A 23,158-nucleotide genomic window follows, 5' to 3' on the forward strand; every position below is an offset into this window, starting at 1 on the left:
TCAAGGCACATTTCATCCGTAGATCCCAATGGTGGTGGTTAGTAATGGTGATGATGATTGATGGTGGTGATAGATTGTAGTGCTTTTGGTCGTGATAGCCAGGGTTGGTGATGTGGTGTTGGTTGTGGTGGAGGGGACGATGATTGATAACTGTCGTGGTGGTGGTGGTGGGTGGTGATGGTGCTGGTGGAATTGGTGGTAACTAACAGGACTGGGACTCAAACCCAAAATAACAGGAACCACTTTGACACCGCACGCCTGAACATGCACCCCCGGTACAGGCACGCACTCGCACGCACCCTTGGTGAGCGTGCGGACACCCGGTGAGCACGTGTGTGCTCTCGCGTGCTCGCACGTGCGCAGGTGGAGTGGGTGGAGCAGCAGGTGGTGCGGAGGAGGAGCAAGCGCGACTTTAAGACGGTCTCCGTGGCAACGCTCCTCTTTAACGACCCCAAGTGGTCCAGCATGTGGTACCTGGTGAGTGGGGGGTGCGGAGAGAGAACATCTATGAGGGTGTATGGGTAGTGCTCTGGTTAAAATAGTGCGTTTCTAGTGTGGGGGAGAGTGCAGCATTTGCTCTGTAATTGGGAGTAAAGAATTAGGTGTCTAAGTGTTGTTGGGTCTGTCAGTGTCAGTCTCTGTGTGTCTGTGCATATTTGGGTGTCTGCCTGCCAGTCATCTCAGTCGACCCATAACCCTTGGGTCTGTCCTGTGACTGCCTGCCAGCAAGCCTTCCACACTTCACGTGTCCTCAAAGCGCACCTAGCTTGGCACAAGCGTTGTGGTTACATCACCATCACATAGTGGCTAACCGCAGTTTTTGTTGTTGTCTGCATGTGTACATGTGCGAGTACATCGACATGGTGGGGAGCGGTAGTGTCGTGGTTAGTGCGCCGCGCTACGAACCCGGCGACCCGAGTTCGATTCCCGCTCACGGCCAACACCAGTCACAAAATGATCTGAACCGGTCCTGGGTCTTCCCCTAGGTCCGCTCAACCTCAAATGAGTACCTGGTGCGGTGTGTAAAAACATCACCACTGCGGAGACAAAGGCGGTCGAGCGTGGTGTTGGGCACCCACGCTCTCGTGTGCCGTGCCGGCCTTCGTAGGTGCTCGCTAACAGTACTCGCCCCAACAGTCTGTCAAGGCTACACGGGGGATCTTTGTCTTTTGTGCGTTCCTCCGACCACACACGTCGCCCGCTGCGCGTGTGTGCGTGGGGCTGTGACGCGCGCTCCCCTCTAATTGCGCAGGACAGCGCTCGCGGCGCGTTACTCGCACCGTGGCCCGCCGGGGTCATCACCCCATGGGGTCATCACCCCATGGGGCCCCTCGGGGGTCCCCAACCCAAGGCGGTCACCACTCCACGGGGACCCCTACTCCTCGCCAGTTTGTCGGCGATACGGAAACACAAGGGGGGGGGGGGATGAAGCCCTGATTGTAAGGAGCCGTCGATAGCGGGAGATCCTTGCGATAGCGACGACCTCCCGTGCCGACGCTTGATTTGTATTTTTTTATTTTCACAAATTTTTATTTTGAGCCGATGGTGGAGATGGACAGACGGAACGGATGAGACGAAATAATCAAATCGTGATCTCCGGCCATTGCAAGTGATCGTCGTATATCTGCGAGAAAGCTATGGTGGAGGTTACTTTTATGAAGGAAGTGGTTTTATGTGGATAGACTGCCCCTCCCAAAAGAATGTGGAATTTCCACCACTGACTCAAATGCCAATGGTTGTGGGATCAGAGAGGCACTTGGACTTCTGCAACCCTGATACCTCTACATCCCGCTGACCCCAGCCCCATGTTGACCTGTGCCCTGTGTTGAACTCTACCCCCCGTGCTGCCACCCGCGCTGCTGTAGAACTGCAGTGACAGAGGCTACAACTGCCGCTCGGACATGAACGTGATGGCTGCGTGGCGGCGTGGCTACACGGGCCGCAACGTCGTGGTCACCATCCTGGACGACGGCATCGAGCGCAACCACCCCGACCTCGTCGACAACTACGTGAGGGCGCACGCACGCGTCAGTGGGTCCACGCGTCTGTGGGTCCGCGTGTCTGTGGGTCCACGTGTCTGTGGGTCCGCGTGTCTGTGGGTCCGCGTGTCTGTGGGTCCGCGCGTCTGTGGGTCCGCGCGTCTGTGGGTGTCCGTGTACGGGTGTGTGTGTGTACATGGGCGTACACGTGGGGAGCGGTGGTGTAGCGGTTAGCGCTACGCTGCGCTACGAACCTGGGGACCCGGGTTCGATTCCCGCTCACGGCCAACACAGGTGACGATTATCTGAACCGGTCCTGGGGCTCCCCTAGGTCGACTCGGCTTCAAATTAGTACCTGGTGCGGTGTGTAAACATCGCCACGAGGGAGACAAAGGCGGCCGTGCATGTTGTTGGCCACTCACCCCTCGTGTGCTGTGCCGGCCTTCATAGGTGCTCGTTAGCAGCACTGTCTCCAGTGGTCTGCGGGGCGATACGGGAGATAATCGCCCGTGCATGGCCGTGTGTGGCTGTGTGTGTGGTTGTGTGTGTGGCTGTGTGTGTGGCTGTGTGTGTGGCTGTGTGTGTGGTTGTGTGTGTGGCTGTGTGTGTGGCTGTGTGTGTGGTTGTGTGTGTGGTTGTGTGTGTGGCTGTGTGTGTGGCTGTGTGTGTGGCTGTGTGTGTGGTTGTGTGTGTGGCTGTGTGTGTGGCTGTGTGTGTGGCTGTGTGTGTGGTTGTGTGTGTGGCTGTGTGTGTGGCTGTGTGTGTGGTTGTGTGTGTGGCTGTGTGTGTGGCTGTGTGTGTGGTTGTGTGTGTGGTTGTGTGTGTGGCTGTGTGTGTGGCTGTGTGTGTGGTTGTGTGTGTGGTTGTGTGTGTGGCTGTGTGTGTGGCTGTGTGTGTGGCTGTGTGTGTGGCTGTGTGTGTGGCTGTGTGTGTGGTTGTGTGTGTGGTTGTGTGTGTGGTTGTGTGTGTGGTTGTGTGTGTGGCTGTGTGTGTGGCTGTGTGTGTGGCTGTGTGTGTGGCTGTGTGTGTGGCAGTGTGTGTGGCAGTGTGTGTGGCAGTGTGTGTGGCTGTGTGTGTGGCTGTGTGTGTGGCTGTGTGTGTGGTTGTGTGTGTGGCTGTGTGTGTGGTTGTGTGTGCGCGTGTGGAGCGTGTTTTTATAACGTAAAACACACAGTCGTGCCGCAGCTGATTCCCGCGTCTGACTCTCAACATTCCTGTGGACCCCGGTTCTGGGGGACCCAGAGGGTAGTGGGGAGCGGGGGGGGGGGCGTTGCCTCCCTGGACCACACAAAGGGGCGTTAATGAGGACCTGCGAGTGTGGTGTGTGTGTGTCAGTGGGAGTGTGGTGTGTGTCAGTGGGAGTGTGGTGTGTGTGTCAGTGGGAGTGTGGTGTGTGTGTCAGTGGGAGTGTGGTGTGTGTGTGTCAGTGGGAGTGTGGTGTGTGTGTGTGTCGGTGGGAGTGTGGTGTGTGTGTGTGTCGGTGGGAGTGTGGTGTGTGTGTGTCGGTGGGAGTGTGGTGTGTGTGTGTCGGTGGGAGTGTGGTGTGTGTGTGTCGGTGGGAGTGTGGTGTGTGTGTGTCGGTGGGAGTGTGGTGTGTGTGTGTCGGTGGGAGTGTGTCTAGGAGAGGGGAGCACGGTGAGCTACAGTGAGCGAAAAAAGTATTTTATCCCCTGCTGATTTTGTAATTTGCCCACTGACAAAGAAATTATCAGTCTATAATTTTAATGGTAGGTTTATTTGAACAGTGAGAGACAGAATAACAACAATACAATCCAGAAAAACGCATGTCAAAAATGTTATAAATTGATTTGCATTGTAATAAGGGAAATAAGTATTTGACCCCCTCTCAATCAGAAAGATTTCTGGCTCCCAGGTGTCTTTTATACAGGTAACGAGCTGAGATTAGGAGCACACTCTTAAAGGGAGTGCTCCTAATCTCAGCTTGTTACCTGTATAAAAGACACCTGTCCACAGAAGCAATCAATCAATCAGATTCCAAACTCTCCACCATGGCCAAGACCAAAGAGCTCTCCAAGGATGTCAGGGACAAGATTGTAGACCTACACAAGGCTGGAATGGGCTACAAGACCATTGCCAAGCAGCTTGGTGAGGAGGTGACAACAGTTGGTGTGATTATTCGCAAATGGAAGAAACACAAAAGAACTGTCAATCTCCCTCGGCCTGGGGCTCCATACAAGATCTCACCTCGTGGAGTTGCAATGATCATGAGAACGGTGAGGAATCAGCCCAGAACTACACGAGAGGATCTTGTCAATGATCTCAAGGCAGCTGGGACCATAGTCACCAAGAAAACAATTGGTAACACACTACGCCATGAAGGACTGAAATCCTGCAGCGCCCGCAAGGCCCCCCTGCTCAGGAAAGCACATATACATGCCCGTCTGAAGTTTGCCAATGAACATCTGAATGATTCAGAGGACAACTGGGTGAAAGTGTTGTGGTCAGATGAGACCAAAATGGAGCTCTTTGGCATCAACTCAACTCGCCATGTTTAGAGGAGGAGGAATGCTGCCTATGACCCCAAGAACACCATCCCCACCGTCAAACATGGAGGTGGAAACATTATGCTTTGAGGGTGTTTTTCTGCTAAGGGGACAGGACAACTTCACCGTATCAAAGGGACGATGGATGGGGCCATGTACCGTCAAATCTGGGGTGAGAACCTCCTTCCCTCAGCCAGGGCATTGAAAATGGGTCGTGGATGGGTATTCCAGCATGACAATGACCCAAAACACACGGCCAAGGCAACAAAGGAGTGGCTCAAGAAGAAGCACATTAAGGTCCTGGAGGAGCCTAGCCAGTCTCCAGACCTTAATCCCATAGAAAATCTGTGGAGGGAGCTGAAGGTTCCAGTTGCCAAACGACAGCCTCGAAACCTTAATGACATGCAGAAGATCTGCAAAGAGGAGTGGGACAAAATCCCTCCTGAGATGTGTGCAAACCTGGTCGCCAACTTCAAGAAACGTCTGACCTCTGTGATTGCCAACAAGGGTTTTGCCACCAAGTACTAAGTCATGTTTTGCAGAGGGGTCAAATACTTATTTCCCTCATTAAAATGCAAATCAATTTATAACATTTTTGATATGCGTTTTTCTGGATTTTTTTGTTGTTATTCTGTCTCTCACTGTTTAAATAAACCTACCATTAAAATTTTAGACTGATAATTTCTTTGTCAGTGGGCAAACGTACAAAATCAGCAGGGGATCAAATGCTTTTTTTTCCCTCACTGTACGTCCCGGCGACCCAAGTTCCATTCCCGCTCCCTTAGGGCTGCTCAACCTCAAATGAGTACCTGGTGCGGTGCGTAAACATCAGCACTGGGGAGAGAGGCAGTCGGATGTGGTGCTGATCAATCAGCCGCCACGTGTGTGTCGTGGCGGCCTTCATCGGTGCTCCTCGTGAACAGAAGTTGCCCCTACAGTCTGTTGAGCTCGTGTCGATCCTGACGTGGCGGACGCTTTCTTTTGCGTTAACGATGCGTGCGGTCATCATCGTCCAAATCGTCGTCGTCTTCGTCGTCGTTGTGATTTGTTGGCAGGACCCGCTGGCGAGTTACGACGTGAACGGAGATGACCTGGACCCCATGCCTCGCTACGACATCAGCAACGAGAACAAGTGAGGGTGCGGTCCCAGGGGGGGGTGCGGTCGAGGGGGGCTGTGCAGACCGGGGGGTGTGCACGTGGTGCGCCATCCCGGCGGGGCGCGTGATGATGTCGCCAGGGTGCGCGGTCCTGGGGCACCTGCGAGCTCTCATGGGCGCCGTGCTCCTGTGATCCGGCGACTCGGATTCGGGGTTGATGGGTCGCGTAACGAACCGCACGCGTGGCTGACAAGTGGCCAATTTTCCGCAGTCGGTACAAGCGGCGGGTGACTGAAACCTCTCGACCCAATCCTCCCGGGTGTGCGCGTGGCTTCTTAAGGCATTCGGGGTTCCATAAGACGAAGACAAAAATCCCCCGAGAGTCCTTAACAGACTGTTGGGGCAAGTGCTGTTCACGAGTAGCACCTCATGAAGGCTGGCACGGCACACGAAGGCCTTAGGTGGCCAGCCCTACGCCCGGTAGCCTTTGTCTCCACGGTGCTGATGTTCCCACATCGCACAAGTTACTCATTCAGGTTGAGTCGACCTCAGGGAGGCCCAGGATCGGTTTAGATAATGATCGTCCCTGGTGTAGAGTCTGAGCGGGAATCGAACCTCGTTTTCCGGATTCGTAGCACAGTGCGCTAACCATTGGGCCACCGCTCCCCACACACACACGGGGAAATTTTCCTCCACCGCGAATCGGCCAAACACGCCGAGCGGGACCCTCTCGCAAGCGAGTCACGAGACTCTGTGCCATAAAAGGCTGCTGCCGCCGCTGCTGTTGTTGTTGTGTTGCGACCCGGTGGACGGGCTGACTTTTGGCCGAGCAAATATTGGGACAGCGTTTGCACGGGAACACGGGGTGATGGGTGAGAGGCTGTGGGGTGAGGGGCTGTTCAGTGAGTGGGTATGCGCTGCTGAGGATGTGTGCGGTGAGTGGGTGTGCGCTGAGGATGTGTGCGGTGAGGATGTGTGTGGTGAATGGTCCTGCGGCCGTGAGACACTCCATCCCTAGGGGGGGGGGGGGGTCGGGGGGGGGGGGCGGGGGGGGGCGGGGGGGGTAGCCATGCGTGAGGAGCCGGGGGTGATTATAGCCTCGCGAGAAAAAGTTTGAAATAACTCGATAGCAGCAACTCAAGAATAGTTAAGCGCTATCCAGAAGGCAGTACGCATAATGGCGTTACCCCGAGGACAGCCTCTAGGTGCGAGGGAATCTCCTGCACCGGGTCTCCACGCCGCCCTGTGGCGCTTGCGTCTTCAGCGAAGATAAAATATCAATTTAAAAACATGAACCTTGGCAACAAGCCATCATGCTTCTCGGGTCGTGCTGTGTCTCGCTCATTGCCGTATCTGACGTTTTGCTCCACGTGCTGGGTGGGAGCTTCTTCAGGGAGCTTTCTAGCACATGAAGCGAAACGTCGGATATCGTGCCAAACGGCACGCCGCACATCCCGAACGCGCATCGGACAGCGAGGTTACACACGGGCACTGCCACCCCAACGCAGCCCCAATTCCAACTTGAGCCAAGCACCACCATCTCATGCCATCCATGACAACCTTTTTACAACTCATCACCTGCCTGTGCCACCCAACACCTTTGTCAGTTGCTACCTCCTGGCGCCACGTGACATCTCGCCCCGCTTGCGAACAACTCGCTGACCCGCTCAACGCCTCGCACCGTCCAACACCTCCGTACGCCACTCGCAACCACCCCCATGCTGCCCAACCCCTCAACCCCTCCAGGAGTGAACTGCAGCTTTCTCGTGCCACTCATCACCATCCCGTGCCCCCAAACTCCTCCCTGTTCCGCCACCCTACCCCCCCCCACCCCCCAGCGCTGTTAGCTCCCGGCGGATGTGACCCGCGCTGTGCGTGCGGGACATTGAATGCGCGCTGTGTGCTCGAGCCGCTCTCGTCGGGGTCCGGCGGGGGCGCGGAGTAACGCGATGCCGCGCGCTCGTGCCGCCGTGTTGCTGTTGGCCGCGCCGCCACTGAGCCGCGTCGCTCCGCGGCTCCCTCGCGCCCCCCCGGCAGCGCGACGGAGCCGCGGAGGCGCGAGCGGCTTTGGGGCGGACCGCGCACGTGAGACGCGAATGGTGCCCCTCGGCGCACACGCAACGTGCCGGATCGACGCCAGAGAGATCCGGCGAGTCCCAGCGCAAACGAGCATCGGGAGCCGGTCGCCTCGACCAGCGGCGATAGAAATTCCCGTGGTCGCGCAGTTACGCAATGATGGTGATTACGACGACGACGTTTTTGTCCCAGAGAAAAAACACGGCCTAAATACTTCGGAGGTCGGAGTTCAAGATTTCTTTTCTGCGTTTCGAGTGTCTGGGTTGTAGTGAAATGCGAGGCGTTTTGGCAGGAGGGTAGAGTCTCCCAGGGGAGGCCACAGTCGGAGCTTGCGAGCGAGATCCGCCTCTTGCCTTCGGCGCCATCATCCATCGCGCCGCGCTCGTTCATTGTACAGAACGCGACGTTTCGAGAAAAATGTAAAAATGCTCGCGAAACGGCGGCCTGTCTGCGGGGCCGGCGGAATCGCGGAGAGATTTTTGTGAAACTGCCGAGACCCGCCGGGTGGCCTGGCAGGGCCATAGGGAATCCTACGGGGGGAGGGGGTCACGAGAACCCCCCCCCCCCCGTTGTGAGGACGGTAATGTCGCCCCCCCTCCCCCCACCACGTGGGGTGCTGTCCCTTGTTGCCATGGATTCCTCCCCCGTGGAGCAGGCCCGGCATGGCAATGCAGGACCCTCTTGAAGAGTGGCGATTTTCGTTGGTAAATATAATACTGTTGTTATTTAGATTGTATTATTCTTCATGGAAATTTATATTATATATACATATTACAAATAAATCGTCCCCGTGTCTTTTAAAGGTGGGTGTGTGCGTACGTACAACGTGCACATCGCCTGGCACAAGTGCCGTGGTGACGTCACCGCTACTTAGTGGCGAATGGCGCTTGTTGTTGTTGTACGCACACATGTGTTGCATGCACGCGTGTGTGTCTGTCTGTGCACGGCGGTTAGCGCTGCGAACCCGGCAACCCGAGTTTTCATTCCTGCTCGCGGCCCCCAACCCGAGTGACGGTGATCTGAACCGGTCTCTTCCAAGGTTGACTCGGCCGCAAATGAGTACCTGGTGCGGTGTGTAAACCTCGGTACTGCTTGCCACACACCCCCTCATGTGCTGGGCTGCCCTTTATAGGTGCTCCCTAACAGCACTAGCCCCAATACTCTGCTCACGCTATATGGGGGATCTTTGTCTTTGTACATGCGTGCGTGTGCGAGTGCGCGCGTGATGAATCGGTGTTCTGTGGGTGAGAGGTTGCGTTCGGGTTTCCTAACTTCTCATGAACGGAGTTTCTGTTTCTATCGCTACTCTCTTCCCAACGAGGATGGGCAGCAGCGCAGTTGACGGGGGAGCGACGCGGAGACGCAGCGACGTGCATCGCGCAGTGCGGCGCGAGCGTGGCTGTGCCGCCCTTGCTGTGTGCCGATGCGGTGATGCTATCGTGGTTCTGCCGTCCTTGTTGTGCTGTCCTCGTTGTTTTATGGGTATGCCGAACAGAGCTATGCCGATCGGGGTGTGACATTCTAGGGGGTGTTGTTCCGCTGTGTGTGCGTGTGCGTGTGGGGAGCGGCCTTGCGGTGGTTCGCACACTGCGCTACGAATCCAGCGAGCCGAGTTTGATTCCCGCTCACGATCACTATCGGTGGCAAATATTTGAACCAGCCTGGGGACTCCCCTAGGTCGACTCGGCCTCGAATCGGTACCTGGTTCGGTGCGTAACAGCAACACTCGGGAGGCAAAAGCCGCCGGCCGTGATGTCCCCCAACCCGATCGGGTGCCGTGCCGGCGTCCTTAGGTGCTCGCTAACAGCACTTGCCCCGACAGTCTGTTAGAGGCTCTACGGGGGATCTTTGCCTTTGTGGGTGTGAGCGCGTAGGTGTGCTCTGATCGGGGAGCCACATTTCGCGTGTTCCCGTGGGGGAGTTCTCGTGGCTGCGAGCTCATCCTCACCACCTGGAAGTCGCCACGCCTGAGGGCTAGACTGGCGATGGCCACGGACTCCAGGGCCTATGCCCGAATATCTCAAATGCCGTGTGTGTCTGTATTTATAAAAAAACAAGTTATTTCAAACAATATATTGGTGTTCTCGACGTCTGCTTTGATGCAACGCTTCTCGAGAAGTCCGGCGTCTGGCCCCGCGTGCTGGGAGCGTCTTCCCTCCGGATGTTTACGGCGGTCCGGTGTCGCTGTCTCTTGTCGGCACACGGCATGAAGCGTGTGTGCGGCGCCGCTGGTGTCGTGTTTATGTCGGGGGGGGGGGGGTTGGTAAATTATTGTTGCCCGGGCGAAGGTCACGGCCACGTGTCTGTGCGTGTCCGTCTGTGTGCGCGTTTGTTTTGGCCGCCGACCCCCTTGTGTGCCATGCCGACCTTCATAGGTGCTCGCTAACAACATTTTCCCCGACGGTCTGTTTAGGCTATAGGGGGGATACTTGTCCTTGCCGCGCGCGTGCGTTGCTCCTGCTCCTGTTGTTGTTGTTGTTCTGTTGGCGTGTTGACGACGTTGCGACGCTTGTCCCCGTTACGATGGCAGGCACGGGACCAGGTGTGCCGGGGAGGTGGCGGCCACGGCGAACAACTCCATCTGCGTCTCCGGAGTGGCGTACAACGCGCGGATCGGCGGTACGCAGCACGACGCTCGGGCAACCGCAACTACACTCGCAGCTACACCCGCAGCGACACGCACAGCTGCAGATTGCCAGCGTGGACATACAGACTGCAGAAGCAGGCGCTGTTGGAGTGCGCCTGTGTACACGCCGCACCAGTTGACACAGCGGTGGCCCAGAACGGATTCCGATACCGTTTTGCTTTTATGTTGTCCTTGGCCGGGAATCGAATCCAGGTCAGCGAGATCGAAGCACAGTTCACAAACCACCGAGTCACTTTTCCTGTAACTGTCATGCTCCCACTGACGCGATGCCCATACACAAGGTTACACCTACACACACAAAACGAAGGTCCTCATCGTAGCCTCTATCAGGCGACTGAGACAAGTGCTGCGAGTGAGCACAGTTCACAAAGGCACTGCGGGGCCAGAACCATGGCCAACCGCCTTTGTCTTCCCAACGCCGATCCCTCTCACACCGCACCCAGGCACTCATTTAAATCCGAGTCGATCTATCAGGTGCCCAGCATCGGTTCAGAATCCTTGTCGCTAATATTTGCGGTAGGATTACCGTGCGGTGCGCTATCCACTGGGCCACACGCGGGAGCACGCCGCATGCCGCGGTACTTGTCAGATTCTCGGCCACACCGCACGGAGCCCCCCTCGGCTTGGCCTGTTCCAATTAGAAACGTCACCGGGGGGGGGGGGGGGACTGTTCCCAGATGGGGGCCTGGAGCCCAGAGAAGCCCTCACCAGTGAGACAATGTCTCTCTTTCCTGTCTCACCATCTGAGGCTGTTGCGTGGGTCGGTGAGTAAGCGAGTGCGTGAGCACAGATGTTGTTGTGAGCGCATTTCCCGTCTCTCTGTGCTGCCACCGCCGCTCCACGTGTGATCCCGGGCAGCGTCTGGGTTTGGCGCGGGAGTCGATTGTCTGAGGAGTCTGAAGGAATTTTAAAAACCGGAGCAAGTTCACGCCGAGGTTTCTCGCTCGGATTAAAACCAAACGCAGCCCAGAAAGAAAAAAAACCACGCCGAGTCCTCCTCCTCCTTAGGACCTCGGCTGGAGTCGCGCGGCACAGCTGCGAGGAATGCATTGGACCCCCCCCCTCCCTCCCCCCTCCTCCAATTCCCACTGAACACATACTCCGTGAATCATACGCACTCCACACACGCATACACTCCACACTCACTCTAGACGAGTGCACATACCCTACACACACGTAGTTGAATCTACACACGTGCACGCTGCATGCACGCTGCACGCATGCTGAACACTTTCTCTAGGCTGCACTCCAGCTCGTACCACGTTCGAGATTTTGAACTGTAGAATAAATCACAATTGTGGATTTTTTTCCCCACTGAAACCAAATCCCATTTTGCTGTCGTAAAGTTTCCCCATAAATCATGTCAATTGTGCAGCGCTCCTATTTGTCCTCGTAGTTACTTGTCAGAGTTACATCACGCCCATGGGCTAAGTTAAGGGTTTAATTAGCTGCAGTCTGTTAACAAAATAGAACCCCGATCCTGTCCCTTCTGTATTTCGGTATTTTAGTGGAAATGTCCTTTCCGTTTCTTTGCAGCCGGCTGGCGGGAATGAGTCACGCTGTGTGGGAGTGTTGTGGAGGAGCCACGCTCACAACAATCAGTAGAGCATCGGAAGGATAAAACACAGAACACAGCGAGTTGTTGGCACGTTGGCGGAGTGCAGGCGGCGCATCTGCCAGTCACTCTCGTCGGATAACCCGTGACGTCTGGTTCTAATAATAATAGTAACAATGAAAAAGGTCATTATTTACCCAGCAAAGCCTCAGAGTCTCGAGAATATTTCAGGAGGGTCCTGCTACATTGATGCTTGACCAGTGCCACGAGGAATTGGAGTTTGGCTCCACATGGGAAGGGGAAACCGGAGAACCCCGTAGAAAGCCCAGCGCCGCACTGCTTTCACGCCTCACAGCGCCACGCCTACAGCACCTGGCAAACGCTGGTGGTGGCCATTCATTCAAGCACTAGGCCAGCCTCAACCCGGCTTGGCTGCCGAGCTCCAGGGAGATGGGGCGCGTTGACGGTGCTGGGACTTGGTTTTGCGAGTTCCTGCAAGCAGTGAGCCTCTGTGTCAGGGTCTGGGAGTGGGGATGTTGGGTGGCCTTGTGCATTTCTCATCACCTGGTAGCCCAGTGAGTGTTGTGGCTGGGTGGGTGGGCTGGGTGGACCTGCAAGTGCGCGTCAGTGTGTGGCCCCATCACGAGGGGTTGCGGTAGTGGTGCAGTGGTTAGTGCGTTGGTCTGTGAACTCTGTCTCCTGAGTTCGATTCCTGGCTGTGGCTAACGACGTTGGCAAGGGACATCTGGACCAGTCCCTGGTCTATCTTAGCTCGACTTGGCCTTCATGGGGATCTGGTGTGCTGTGTAAAAGCATCAATACTGGAGAGATGTTGGATGCTCGGCGTGGCGTTGGCCACACCACTTCCTCGAATCTAACGTTAGCTTTAATAGAAGCTCACTCACAGCATTTGCTCACAAAAGCACGCAAAGTTGTGAAAATGCTGCGGAAATAGGAGTAGTGGAGGACAGAAAGACACGTGGACCGATGTGGCGGTGAAATATTCACAAGAGAAGGCAATGGGACCAAGTGCAGCCACGAGACTGGCTGGGTGGTGAGCAAATCGGTGCCATCGCTGCCAATGAGCTGACATGAAGGAGCACTTGCCCCAGCAACCTGCAAGGCCTCATGGGGATCTGTGCCTGTGTGGCCGCGTGCGTGCGAAGAGGTGAAGTGTTTCTCCTGAAGACGTGCGTGCCGTCGGGTGGTGCCGGCTCTTCCTGTCTCGAATAGTTACACAGTTATTATTTATTATTATAATTATTAGTAGTAGTTGTGGTTAACCCTGACTTGCCTGGGCAACCCTGCCCCCTCCCGTCCCTCACGGGACAGGTGCCTCCAGGCTCATTGGCTGCTCCTTAAACACCATCAACATTCGGCTCCCTTGACAGCGGCAACACACAAACTGCCTCGCCTCGGCTTGTTCATAGAAGCACGACTGCCTGTGTGTGTGTGTGCCTGCCTGTGTGTGTGTGCCTGCCTGTGTGTGCCTGCCTGTGTGTGCCTGCCTGTGTGTGTGCCTGCCTGTGTGTGTGCCTGCCTGTGTGTGTGCCTGCCTGTGTGTGTGCCTGCCTGTGTGTGTGTGTGCCTGTGTGTGTGTGCCTGTGTGCCTGCCTGTGTGTGTGTGTGTGCCTGCCTGTGTGTGTGTGTGTGCCTGCCTGTGTGTGTGTGCCTGCCTGTGTGTGTGTGTGTGCCTGCCTGTGTGTGTGTGTGTGTGCCTGCCTGTGTGTGTGTGTGCCTGCCTGTGTGTGTGTGCCTGCCTGTGTGTGTGTGCCTGCCTGTGTGTGTGTGCCTGCCTGTGTGTGTGTGCCTGTGTGCCTGCCTGTGTGTGTGTGCCTGTGTGCCTGCCTGTGTGTGTGTGCCTGTGTGCCTGCCTGTGTGTGTGTGTGCCTGCCTGTGTGTGTGCCTGCCTGTGTGTGTGTGTGCCTGCCTGTGTGTGTGCCTGCCTGCCTGTGTGTGTGTGCCTGCCTGTGTGTGTGCCTGCCTGCCTGTGTGTGTGTGCCTGCCTGCCTGTGTGTGTGTGTGCCTGTGTGTGTGCCTGTGTGTGTACGTTGGGGAGCGGTGGTGTAGCGATTAGCGCACTGCGCTACGAACCCGATGAGCCAGTTTCGATTCCCACTCACAGCCAACACCAGTGACGATTATTTGAACCGGTCCTGGGCCTCCCCTAGGTCGACTCGGCCTCAATGAGTACCTAGCGCGATGTGTAAAAACATTTCCACTAGGGAGACAAAGGCGGTCGGGCGTGTGCCGTGCCGACTTTCAAAGGTGCTCGCTAACAGCACTTGCCCCAACAGTCTGTTAATGCTATACGGGGGATCTTTGTCTTTGTTGTCGCTGTGTGGTCTGGCCGGTTGACGCTAGGCGGATGATGATCATGAAGATTGCTTTCTAATTAACCCCGGAGCGGGGGTTTGAGTCCCACACGAGGAGCCGCCCTCGGACTTTCTCTCTCCACGCATCTCTCGGTGGCTGCTGAACTTGGAACGTCGTCAAAATTATCATGATGCTTCATCTATCACCGCCCATCATCCATCACGGTCATAGCCATCCCATCATCCATCATCACCACCACCACCACTATCCATCATCCATCATCACCACCACCCATCATCACCACTACTAGCCATCATCCATAATCAGCCCGGAAAATCGCAAGTTTCCCGGTGTCTGTAAACTTTGTCCATATCCATCGTCATTTTCCCTCTGCCCTATGAAGAGGCTGCCCCCACTACACCTGTGCCTTTGTATTCGTGCAGGTCCATGCGTGCGTGTGACTCGTGTGCACGCGTGCGTGTGTGTGCTTGTGCACGCGTGTGTGTGCTTGTGCGTGCGTGTGTTTGTGTGCACGCGTGCGTGTGTGCTTGTGCACGCGTGCGTGTGTGTGCACGCGTGGATGCACAATTGTGCGCCTGCGTGCGTGGACGTCGCAGCGTCGGCGTGCCGTCGCGATTGTCTGCGAGCGTGCGCACCTGCCCAACTGAGCGTGCGCGTGCGTAGGTGTGCGCATGCTGGACGGCGAGGTGACGGACATGGTAGAGGCCACGGCGCTCAGCGTCAACCCGCAGCACATCGACGTGTACAGCGCCAGCTGGGGTCCCGACGACGACGGTCGCACCGTGGACGGGCCGGCCACGCTCGCTCGCCGGGCCCTCGAGACCGGCATCCGCAAGGTACATGGACCCCCCCCCCCCCCACGGACTCCCGCGGTCCCCGCTTGGACCCCCACACGGACTCGCACGGGCCCCACGGGCCCCCCCAGACCCCCACGGACCGCCACGGACCCCCCACAGACCCCCACGGACCCCCACAGACCCCCCTCCCCCTGGCCCCACACTGACCCCCACGCGGGCCCCACACAGGGAACCCCTTTGATTCGCCCATGGGAAACATGGACTCCCTGGGGACCCCCTGTGAGCAACGCGAGGATCCCCCCACACAGAGCCTAGAGGGGTACCCAGAGAAGGCTCCAAGGAGCCTTGGCTGCACCTGGCTGGGGGTTCCGGGGAGTCTCGTGGCACTCGGTAACCACCCTGGGGAGGGGCGGTCGACACTTCAGCGCCCTGCTGTGGGTGAGATTACAGAGGAAATAGACTTCTGTGTTTGTGTGCGTACTTGTGTGTTTGTTTGTGTGTATAGTACTTTGTAATTGCTGTGTATAGTCAGCACGTGAACATGCGCGCGCATGTGTGTGTGTGTATAGAACCATGAGGAACACCAAACCATGGTCCGCGTAACTTTGCACTGCCCCAAATAAACATTGAAAGGGGCGCTGGGTGAGTGGCTGTGTCTGCAGTTCACCAACTCCTTGTGCGTAGCGGCCTCAACGGACCTCTATCGACGCCGTCTACGATATGCAGTCCAACCTGCTGCTGCTGCTCTTGATGCTGCTGTTGCTGCTTCTGTTGCACCCGCGCGATGCGCCTACCAGTGGCAGATTTTATGGCTCCATTCTCGAGTCCAAAGCAGTCTTCCAGCGAGCTCGCCGCGTGCATCGTCGGCGTGGCGAATTTCGTGATGCACTTGGACTCGTAGAAGCGTGCGATAACAAACACTCAGACTGTTCCGACTCGCTTAGAACCGAGTCTCCTAACGAGTTTGCTCTTCATCGACCCAACGCGACGGCCTCACCCTCCAGCGCCACTGAGCCGTGCCATGCTTGTGTCGCGTGCCCAGGGCCGGGGCGGCCTCGGCTCCATCTACGTGTGGGCCTCGGGCAACGGCGGGCGCAGCCGCGACCACTGCTCGTGCGACGGCTACACCAACAGCATCTTCACCATCTCCATCTCGAGCTCCACGGAGAGTGGCAAGAAGCCCTGGTACCTGGAGGAGTGCGCCTCCACACTGGCCACCACCTACAGCAGCGGCGAGGCCTACGACCGCAAGATCGTGAGTGGGGCCTCCACCACCTCCACCGGAGACCAAACACAGACGCGTTTTCCCTGTCAGCGCGAGGTCCATTATCAACACTGCAGAACCCTGCAGGAGAGCTCAACGCAATAACGACCATTGCACCGACATGTTGCGGGCCAAGTTGGGGGTGCCAGGGTTGGGTTCACACATGCACGCGTCTTCATCCGTGTGTCTGTGTGTGTGGCAGTGGCAAAGCCGGTGCTGTCTATAGGGGGTTGCGGGGCCCTGGCCCCTCCAAACTAAACCGGAAGTATTACAACTGACACCGTGACCTCAGCGCGGGGCCCGGGGCGATCGCCCCGATTCGCCGTACCCTGGGGACGGCTTGGGGCGTAGCTATCGGAAGCGCAGGCCGCGATGGGCAAGCGTGCTTGAGTGTCGGTGTGGCACATTTGGGGGCACAGGCGGGATATCTTCCAGTCATCTCAGTCAGTCAGGCCACGGCACCTGGGTTTTGTCCCGTGACCTGCCAACAAGCAACCCTTCGACGCTGCACGTGGCCTCAAGGTGCACCTTGTCTGGCACAAGCACCGCCACTCGGTGGCGAACGGCGGCCGCCGAGCACGGTCGCACACGGGACGACGACGACGTGACGCGAGCCAGCGACAAACAGCCCCCCGCGTGCTTTGCGCGAGCGTAGATCACGACGGACCTGCGGCAGAAGTGCACGGACGGCCACACGGGCACCTCAGCGTCCGCGCCCATGGCGGCCGGGATCATCGCCCTTGCCCTCGAGGCCAAGTGAGTGGGCGGCGGCGTGGCGGGGGGTGTGTGCAGGTGTAGTTTCGAGTTGAGCCAGGCAAGGACTTAAGAGAGACTAATTTGCTAGAGTTACCTGGGTCACCAAAGTTATAAAAGCACGTGTACGCGTGAATGCGTGCGTGCGAGACGTGTGCGAGGGTGTGTGAGGGTGCGCACGCGCGAAGGGGAGTGCGTGGTGCAGAGAGTGTGAGCGCAATGATGTGCGGGTTGGTGTGTCTGCCACTCCTAATCACATCTGTCAGTTAACACCATAACACCTGGGTCTATCCCACTGGCCTCCTGCCAACGATGTTTCCACCACTTCACGTGGAATCAATGAGGGGGCATTTGAGCTGGCACAATCGCCGTGGTGACATCACCGTCACGTATTGCCAAGAGGTGCTTCCTTTTGCTGATGTTATTGGAGTTTGAGCGTTTGCACGGGTGTGTGATGTGCCTGTAGGTGTGTGTGTGTGTACTTGTGTGTGGGGAGCGGTAGTTTAGTGATTAGCGCTACGCTGCACTATGAACTCGGCGACCCTAATTCGATTTCCGCTCACGGCCAACACCGGTGACGATCGTCGGAACCAGTCCTGGACCTCCCCTAGGTAAACTCGAATTTAAATGAGTACCTGGAGTACAAACATCACCATGAGAGAGACATACACGGCCGGGCATGTTTGCTGGCCAGCCACCCCCTCGTTCTGGCCTTCATAAGTGCTACTCGCTAATAACATTTACCCCAACAGTCTGTTAAAGGCTATACAGGGGATCTTTGTCTTTGTTGTGCGTGCATTCAGCCCCGGGCTCACGTGGCGCGACGTGCAGCATATCGTGGTGAAGACTTCACGCTCCAACAACCTCCACGCTCCCGACTGGAAAACCAATGGGGCCGGACACCGGGGTACCACACACACACGCAAGCACGCAAGCATGCACGCACACACACGCACACACGCACGCACGCACACACGCACACACGCACGCACGCACACATACGCGCACGCGAACGCACGCACACGCATGCACACACATGCACACACATGCACACACATGCACACACATGCACGCACAAAACAAAGAAACAAAGATCCTCCATATAGACTGAACTGACTTTTGGGGCGAGTGCTGTTAGCGAGCACCTATGAAGGCCGGAGCGGTACACGAGGGGGTGGGTGGCCAGCACCACGCCCGACCGCCTTAGTCTCCCCAGTGGCAATGTTTTTATCCACCGCACCAGGTACTCATTTGAGGCTGAGTCGACCTAGGGGAGGCCCAGGACCGGTTCAGATAATCGTCGCTGGTGTTGGCCGTGAGCGGGAATCGAACCTGGGTCGCCAGGTTCATAACGCAGCGCGCTAACCGCTACACTACCGCTCCCAGGCGTGCACACGCACGCACGCACTACGTGCAAAGTGTGCACCACACACACGCACGCACAGCGGCAGAGCGAGCAGCTTGCAGTCAGAAGGCTGCAAGTTCAAATCCTGCTTGGGGGTTGACTCAGCGCATTATCATTATCCATCTGGGGGTCCATAAAATACGTACCACTTTGAAGGGAAGTTAAAAGTTGTTGTATATACTTGCCTCCGACATGGGAATGTCGAATTTCCCGCACTGGTTCTAGGCTCTGACTAGAAGATGTGCACCACCTCAAGTAAGCACATTCACTGTTTGTGCCTGTCACCCATGGTCCCTCCCCCCCCGCCTTGCCCCCACAGTGAGCCACTTGTACGGGTTTGGGCTGATGGACGCGGGCGCCATGGTGATGGAGGCGGAGAAGTGGCGGCCGCTGCCCCCGCAGCACGTGTGCGTCGAGTCGGCGGAGCGCAGCAACCGGTGGGTGCCTCCAGCGCCGGCTCGCTCACCCCACTCACCCCACACACCTCACTCACCCTCACCAGCCCCGGCTCGCTCACCCCACTCACCCCACTCACCCCCACCAGCACCGGCTCGCTCACCCCACTCACCCCCACCAGCCCCGGCTCACTCACCCCACTCACCCCCACCAGCCCCGGCTCGCTCACCCCACTCACCCCCACCAGCCCCGGCTCGCTCACCCCACTCACCCCACTCACCCCACTCACCCCACTCACCCCCACCAGCCCCGATTCGCTCACCCCACTCACCCCCACCAGCACCGGCTCGCTCACCCCACTCACCCCCACCAGCCCTGGCTCGCTCACCCCACTCACCCCACTCACCCCACTCACCCCCACCAGCCCTGGCTCGCTCACCCCACTCACCCCACTCACCCCACTCATCCTCACCAGCCCTGGCTCGCTCACCCCACTCACCCCACTCACCCCACTCACCCCCACCAGCACCGGCTCGCTCACCCCACTCACCCTCACCAGCCCTGGCTCGCTCGCCCCACTCACCCCCACCAGCCCTGGCTCGCTCACCCCACTCACCCCCACCAGCCCTGGCTCGCTCACCCCACTCACCCCACTCACCCCACTCACCCCACTCACCCCCACCAGCCCCGGCTCGCTCACCCCACTCACCCCCACCAGCCCTGGCTCGCTCACCCCACTCACCCCACTCACCCCACTCACCCCCACCAGCCCTGGCTCGCTCACCCCACTCACCCCACTCACCCCACTCACCCTCACCAGCCCTGGCTCGCTCACCCCACTCACCCCCACCAGCCCTGACTCGCTCGCCCCACTCACCCCCATCAGCCCCGGCTCGCTCACCCCACTCACCCCCACCAGCTCTGGCTCGCTCACCCCACTCACCCCCACCAGCCCCGGCTTGCTCACCCCACTCACCCCACCAGCCCCGGCTCGCTCACCCCACTCACCCCACCAGCCCTGGCTCGCTCACCCCACTCACCCCCACCAGCCCCGGCTCGCTCACCCCACTCACCCCCACCAGCCCTGGCTCACTCACCCCACTCACCCCACTCACCCCCACCAGCCCTGGCTCGCTCACCCCACTCACCCCACTCACCCCCACCAGCCCCGGCTCGCTCACCCTACTGCCGCCTGCAGCTTCCTCTTTTCCAGCCACTTCCACAGTCACTTCCTGTCGAGTGAAGCGGCAGTGGCAGCAGCAGCTGGTCCCACTTGCTCTGACACTTTTTCCAGGCCATCTTGTAGCCTAAAGAGTTTCAGAAATCTCTGCGTGATCCACAAACCTCTGCTGCTGCTGTTTGTTGGTGCTGCTGGTGCTGTTTGTTGGTGCTGCTGCTGTTTGTTGGTGCTGCTGCTGATGTTGTCAGCGCTGCTGGTGCTGTTTGTTGGTGCTGCTGCTGATGTTGTCGGTGCAGCAGCAGCAGGTGCTGGGAGCCGCTGGGGAGGGACGATCGTGGATTGTGCAGACAGAACGGCGGCCTCGGCGGAACGAACGTGCAGACGATTGCCACGTGACTGGCAAACGATTGTGTGGGGGGTGGCGGGAGGGGGGGTCTAGAGACGAAACGGAAAACAAAACAAGGAATGCGTCTGGGGGCCGCAGCCTTGGCCTTGACTGCCTTGGCGCTGGGCCTCGCTCGGTGTTGGATTGAGGCCCCGGTGCTTGGAACCGTCCTGGGGGGCCCATGGGAGAATGGGGGTGGGGGGGGGCATAGCCACGGCAGCCCACACCTGTGTCCGCTGTCTGTGACGTTGTACGAAGCCGTATGCGCACGGACCAATCGGATTATGAGATGCCCCCGCCCCGCCCCACAACTTATGCTTTAAATCCATGACCGGGGGCGGAGGACAACTTAACTTGCAGAGGGCGTGATAATAATATTTGGCAGACGGCCTCAAGGTTGAATTTTTTCAGTGTCCTGCATTGGGATGCTTGGCCAATAATTTTGTAAATATAGACTTGCCTTTTGTTGGAGTGCCCGGAGCAAATCCGCCACGCACTACATGGGTATAACGCTCAAAAGTCAACGCAACGATTCACAGGCTGCACGAGTCTCCGATGCTGTCCCCTGGCAGTACAACAAATCTTACAGCAAAGGCAAAAATAAAACCGGCATAGCCCTAACAGACTGAGGCACGCGCTGTCAGCGAGCACCTACGAAGGCCAGCACGGTACACGAGGAGTTGGTGGCGAGCACCATGCGGGACCGCCTTTGTCTCCCCGGTGGCAACGTTTACACATCACACCTGATACTCATTTGAAGCGGAGGCCCAGAACCGGTTACGATAATCATTACTGGTGTTGGCAGTGAGCGGGAATCGAACTGGGGTCCTTGGGTTCGTAGTGCAGGGCACTAACCGCTACACTACCGCTCCCCACTAATCTCACAGCCGCACGTACTGCCAAGCGCCAGATCACAGGCGTTGTCCATCATGGCACCTTGTCGGTAGCGGGGTGGGAGGTTGAATCCTCCCCCAACCTTCCGCCACTGCCCCCGTGCCTGCCAGCTGCACCGACCGTGCGATGCGCGGCGCGGCCGTGGTGCCGCGCCGCGAAGTCCGCCGCGGTTCGGCACCGATTGCCGCGCGTCGACGTGGCACGGCGCTTGACGCCGCGCGCGGTGCGGTTGCTTGGGGCAGGCTCATCCGCTCGAGCCAGACCCTCACGGCCGTGCACCAGGCCACGGGCTGCGCCGACAACGCGGCGCAGCGCGTCGTCTTCCTGGAGCACGTGGTGGTGCGCGTCACCATCTCCCACCCGCGTCGCGGCGACCTCTCCATCTACCTCACGTCGCCCTCCGGCACCAAGTCCCAGCTGCTGGCCAAGAGGTGCTTCCTTAATGCGCGACGATCTCTCTTGCGACGCCGGTCGCTTTTGCCTCGATTTCTATTTGCTTCGCTGCTGTGGTTTTGTTTTTACGTCAGTTGCTTTTGACATCGTTGGTGACCCGGGTAACTCTATCCCGGTCTCTTGAGCCCCTCATCTGGTTAAACAAAATCAAGTCGACGCGCTGTGGGGTTTGGGCTTCAGTGCGGAGCGCCACCTGCTGCGAACTTCAATGTGTGCGCGCGTGCTGCACAACCCGGGAGCCTCTCTCCTCGCACGTCAATGTGATCATTCCACTCGTTTACCCGGGAACGCCTCACCGAGTCTCAAGACTCTTCTTCAGGAGGGTCCTGTCAGGCTTTCAGAGCTGGGGGCAATGATTGCTGCGCATTTCCCAATTAAGCAAATTTTGCGAGTAATTTTTCGATTTTGGCAAAGTTGGACCACGATGCCATTTAACATCCACCGACAAGCAGACGTGTGGTGGTGTTCCGGCTCGTACACCCACAGCATTAACCGGGGCGGCCGCCAGATTGGGGCCATGAACCCGTGCAACGACGAGCGGCGAGCACGCTGCCGCTGGTCGCGTCACGAGCGCGGCGGTGATGTCACTTCCACGTAGTAGAGAATGACCGCGGTCGTGGTGGTTGTGGTTGTTGTGTGGGAGCCAGGGCCTTTGACAACTCCCAGGAGGGCTTCAAGAACTGGGAGTTCATGACGTCGCACTGCTGGGGAGAGAGAGCGGCCGGCACGTGGACGCTGGAGATCCACGACAACCCCTCCAACTACTTCCGCAACCCCCGCGTGCTGGGTGAGCCTGCCGCCCGCAACCACTTGGGCCACGACCGCGACGATGGCGACGATGGCAACGACGGCGACGATGGCCAGCATCGGTGACGAATGTCTGAACCGGTCGACGCAGTCCCAAATGAGCACCTGGTGCGGTGTGTAATATCGGCGCCGTGGACACAGCGGCGGCCGGGCGTGATGCTGGCCACCCACCCCCTCGTGCGCCGTGCCGGCCTTCATAGGTGCCGCTTGCTGAAAGCACTCGCCCCGACGGCTTGTCAAGGCCACACGAGGGATCTCCGCCTCTGCGTGTGCGTGCCAGGCAAGCTGAAGGAGTGGTCTCTGATCCTGCACGGCACAGCGGAGCCCCCCTACACGTGGCAGGGCGGCGCGGGGGGCCCGGCGGGGAAGGTGGAGCGCGACCGCTCGCCCGAGCCGGCCAACCCCACGGAGCACGCGGCGGCGGCGCACGACGTCGAATACGAGGACTACTCAGAGGAGACCGAGTACAGCGGTGACGCCGCCCCCCCCCCCGCCCCACGCTCCCCCACGGGCCTTGCCCCCCACTAGGGTTAGCAGGACTTAGCCCCTGCAAATGTAGTCATTTAAGGAAAACCTCAACGTATTTGTCAACAGCATCGTGGCTTTGAAATTAAAAATATATAACAGGC

General features: G+C 58.2%; 1 protein-coding gene across 2 annotated transcripts in view; it reads left to right on the plus strand.

Annotated features, from left to right (window-relative positions):
• The window catches only part of PCSK5 (proprotein convertase subtilisin/kexin type 5), a 44,744-nt gene that overhangs the window by 15,299 nt on the left and 6,287 nt on the right, over positions 1-23,158 (plus strand). For both annotated transcript variants that reach the window (XM_032951408.2, XM_032951418.2), the window contains exons 4-15: positions 364-477; positions 1,866-2,009; positions 5,539-5,615; positions 10,187-10,275; positions 14,859-15,031; positions 16,035-16,247; positions 16,912-17,012; positions 17,813-17,916; positions 18,734-18,851; positions 21,512-21,700; positions 22,370-22,509; positions 22,810-23,001. In XM_032951408.2, coding sequence (XP_032807299.1) covers positions 364-477; positions 1,866-2,009; positions 5,539-5,615; positions 10,187-10,275; positions 14,859-15,031; positions 16,035-16,247; positions 16,912-17,012; positions 17,813-17,916; positions 18,734-18,851; positions 21,512-21,700; positions 22,370-22,509; positions 22,810-23,001 — 1,654 coding nt within the window. The remainder of the gene's footprint in view (positions 1-363; positions 478-1,865; positions 2,010-5,538; positions 5,616-10,186; positions 10,276-14,858; positions 15,032-16,034; positions 16,248-16,911; positions 17,013-17,812; positions 17,917-18,733; positions 18,852-21,511; positions 21,701-22,369; positions 22,510-22,809; positions 23,002-23,158) is intronic.

The sequence above is a fragment of the Petromyzon marinus genome, chromosome 1 (assembly GCF_048934315.1).
Source record: "Petromyzon marinus isolate PM22_M1 ecotype Great Lakes invasive population chromosome 1, UKy_Petmar_22M1.pri1.0, whole genome shotgun sequence".
Lineage (NCBI taxonomy): Eukaryota > Metazoa > Chordata > Hyperoartia > Petromyzontiformes > Petromyzontidae > Petromyzon > Petromyzon marinus.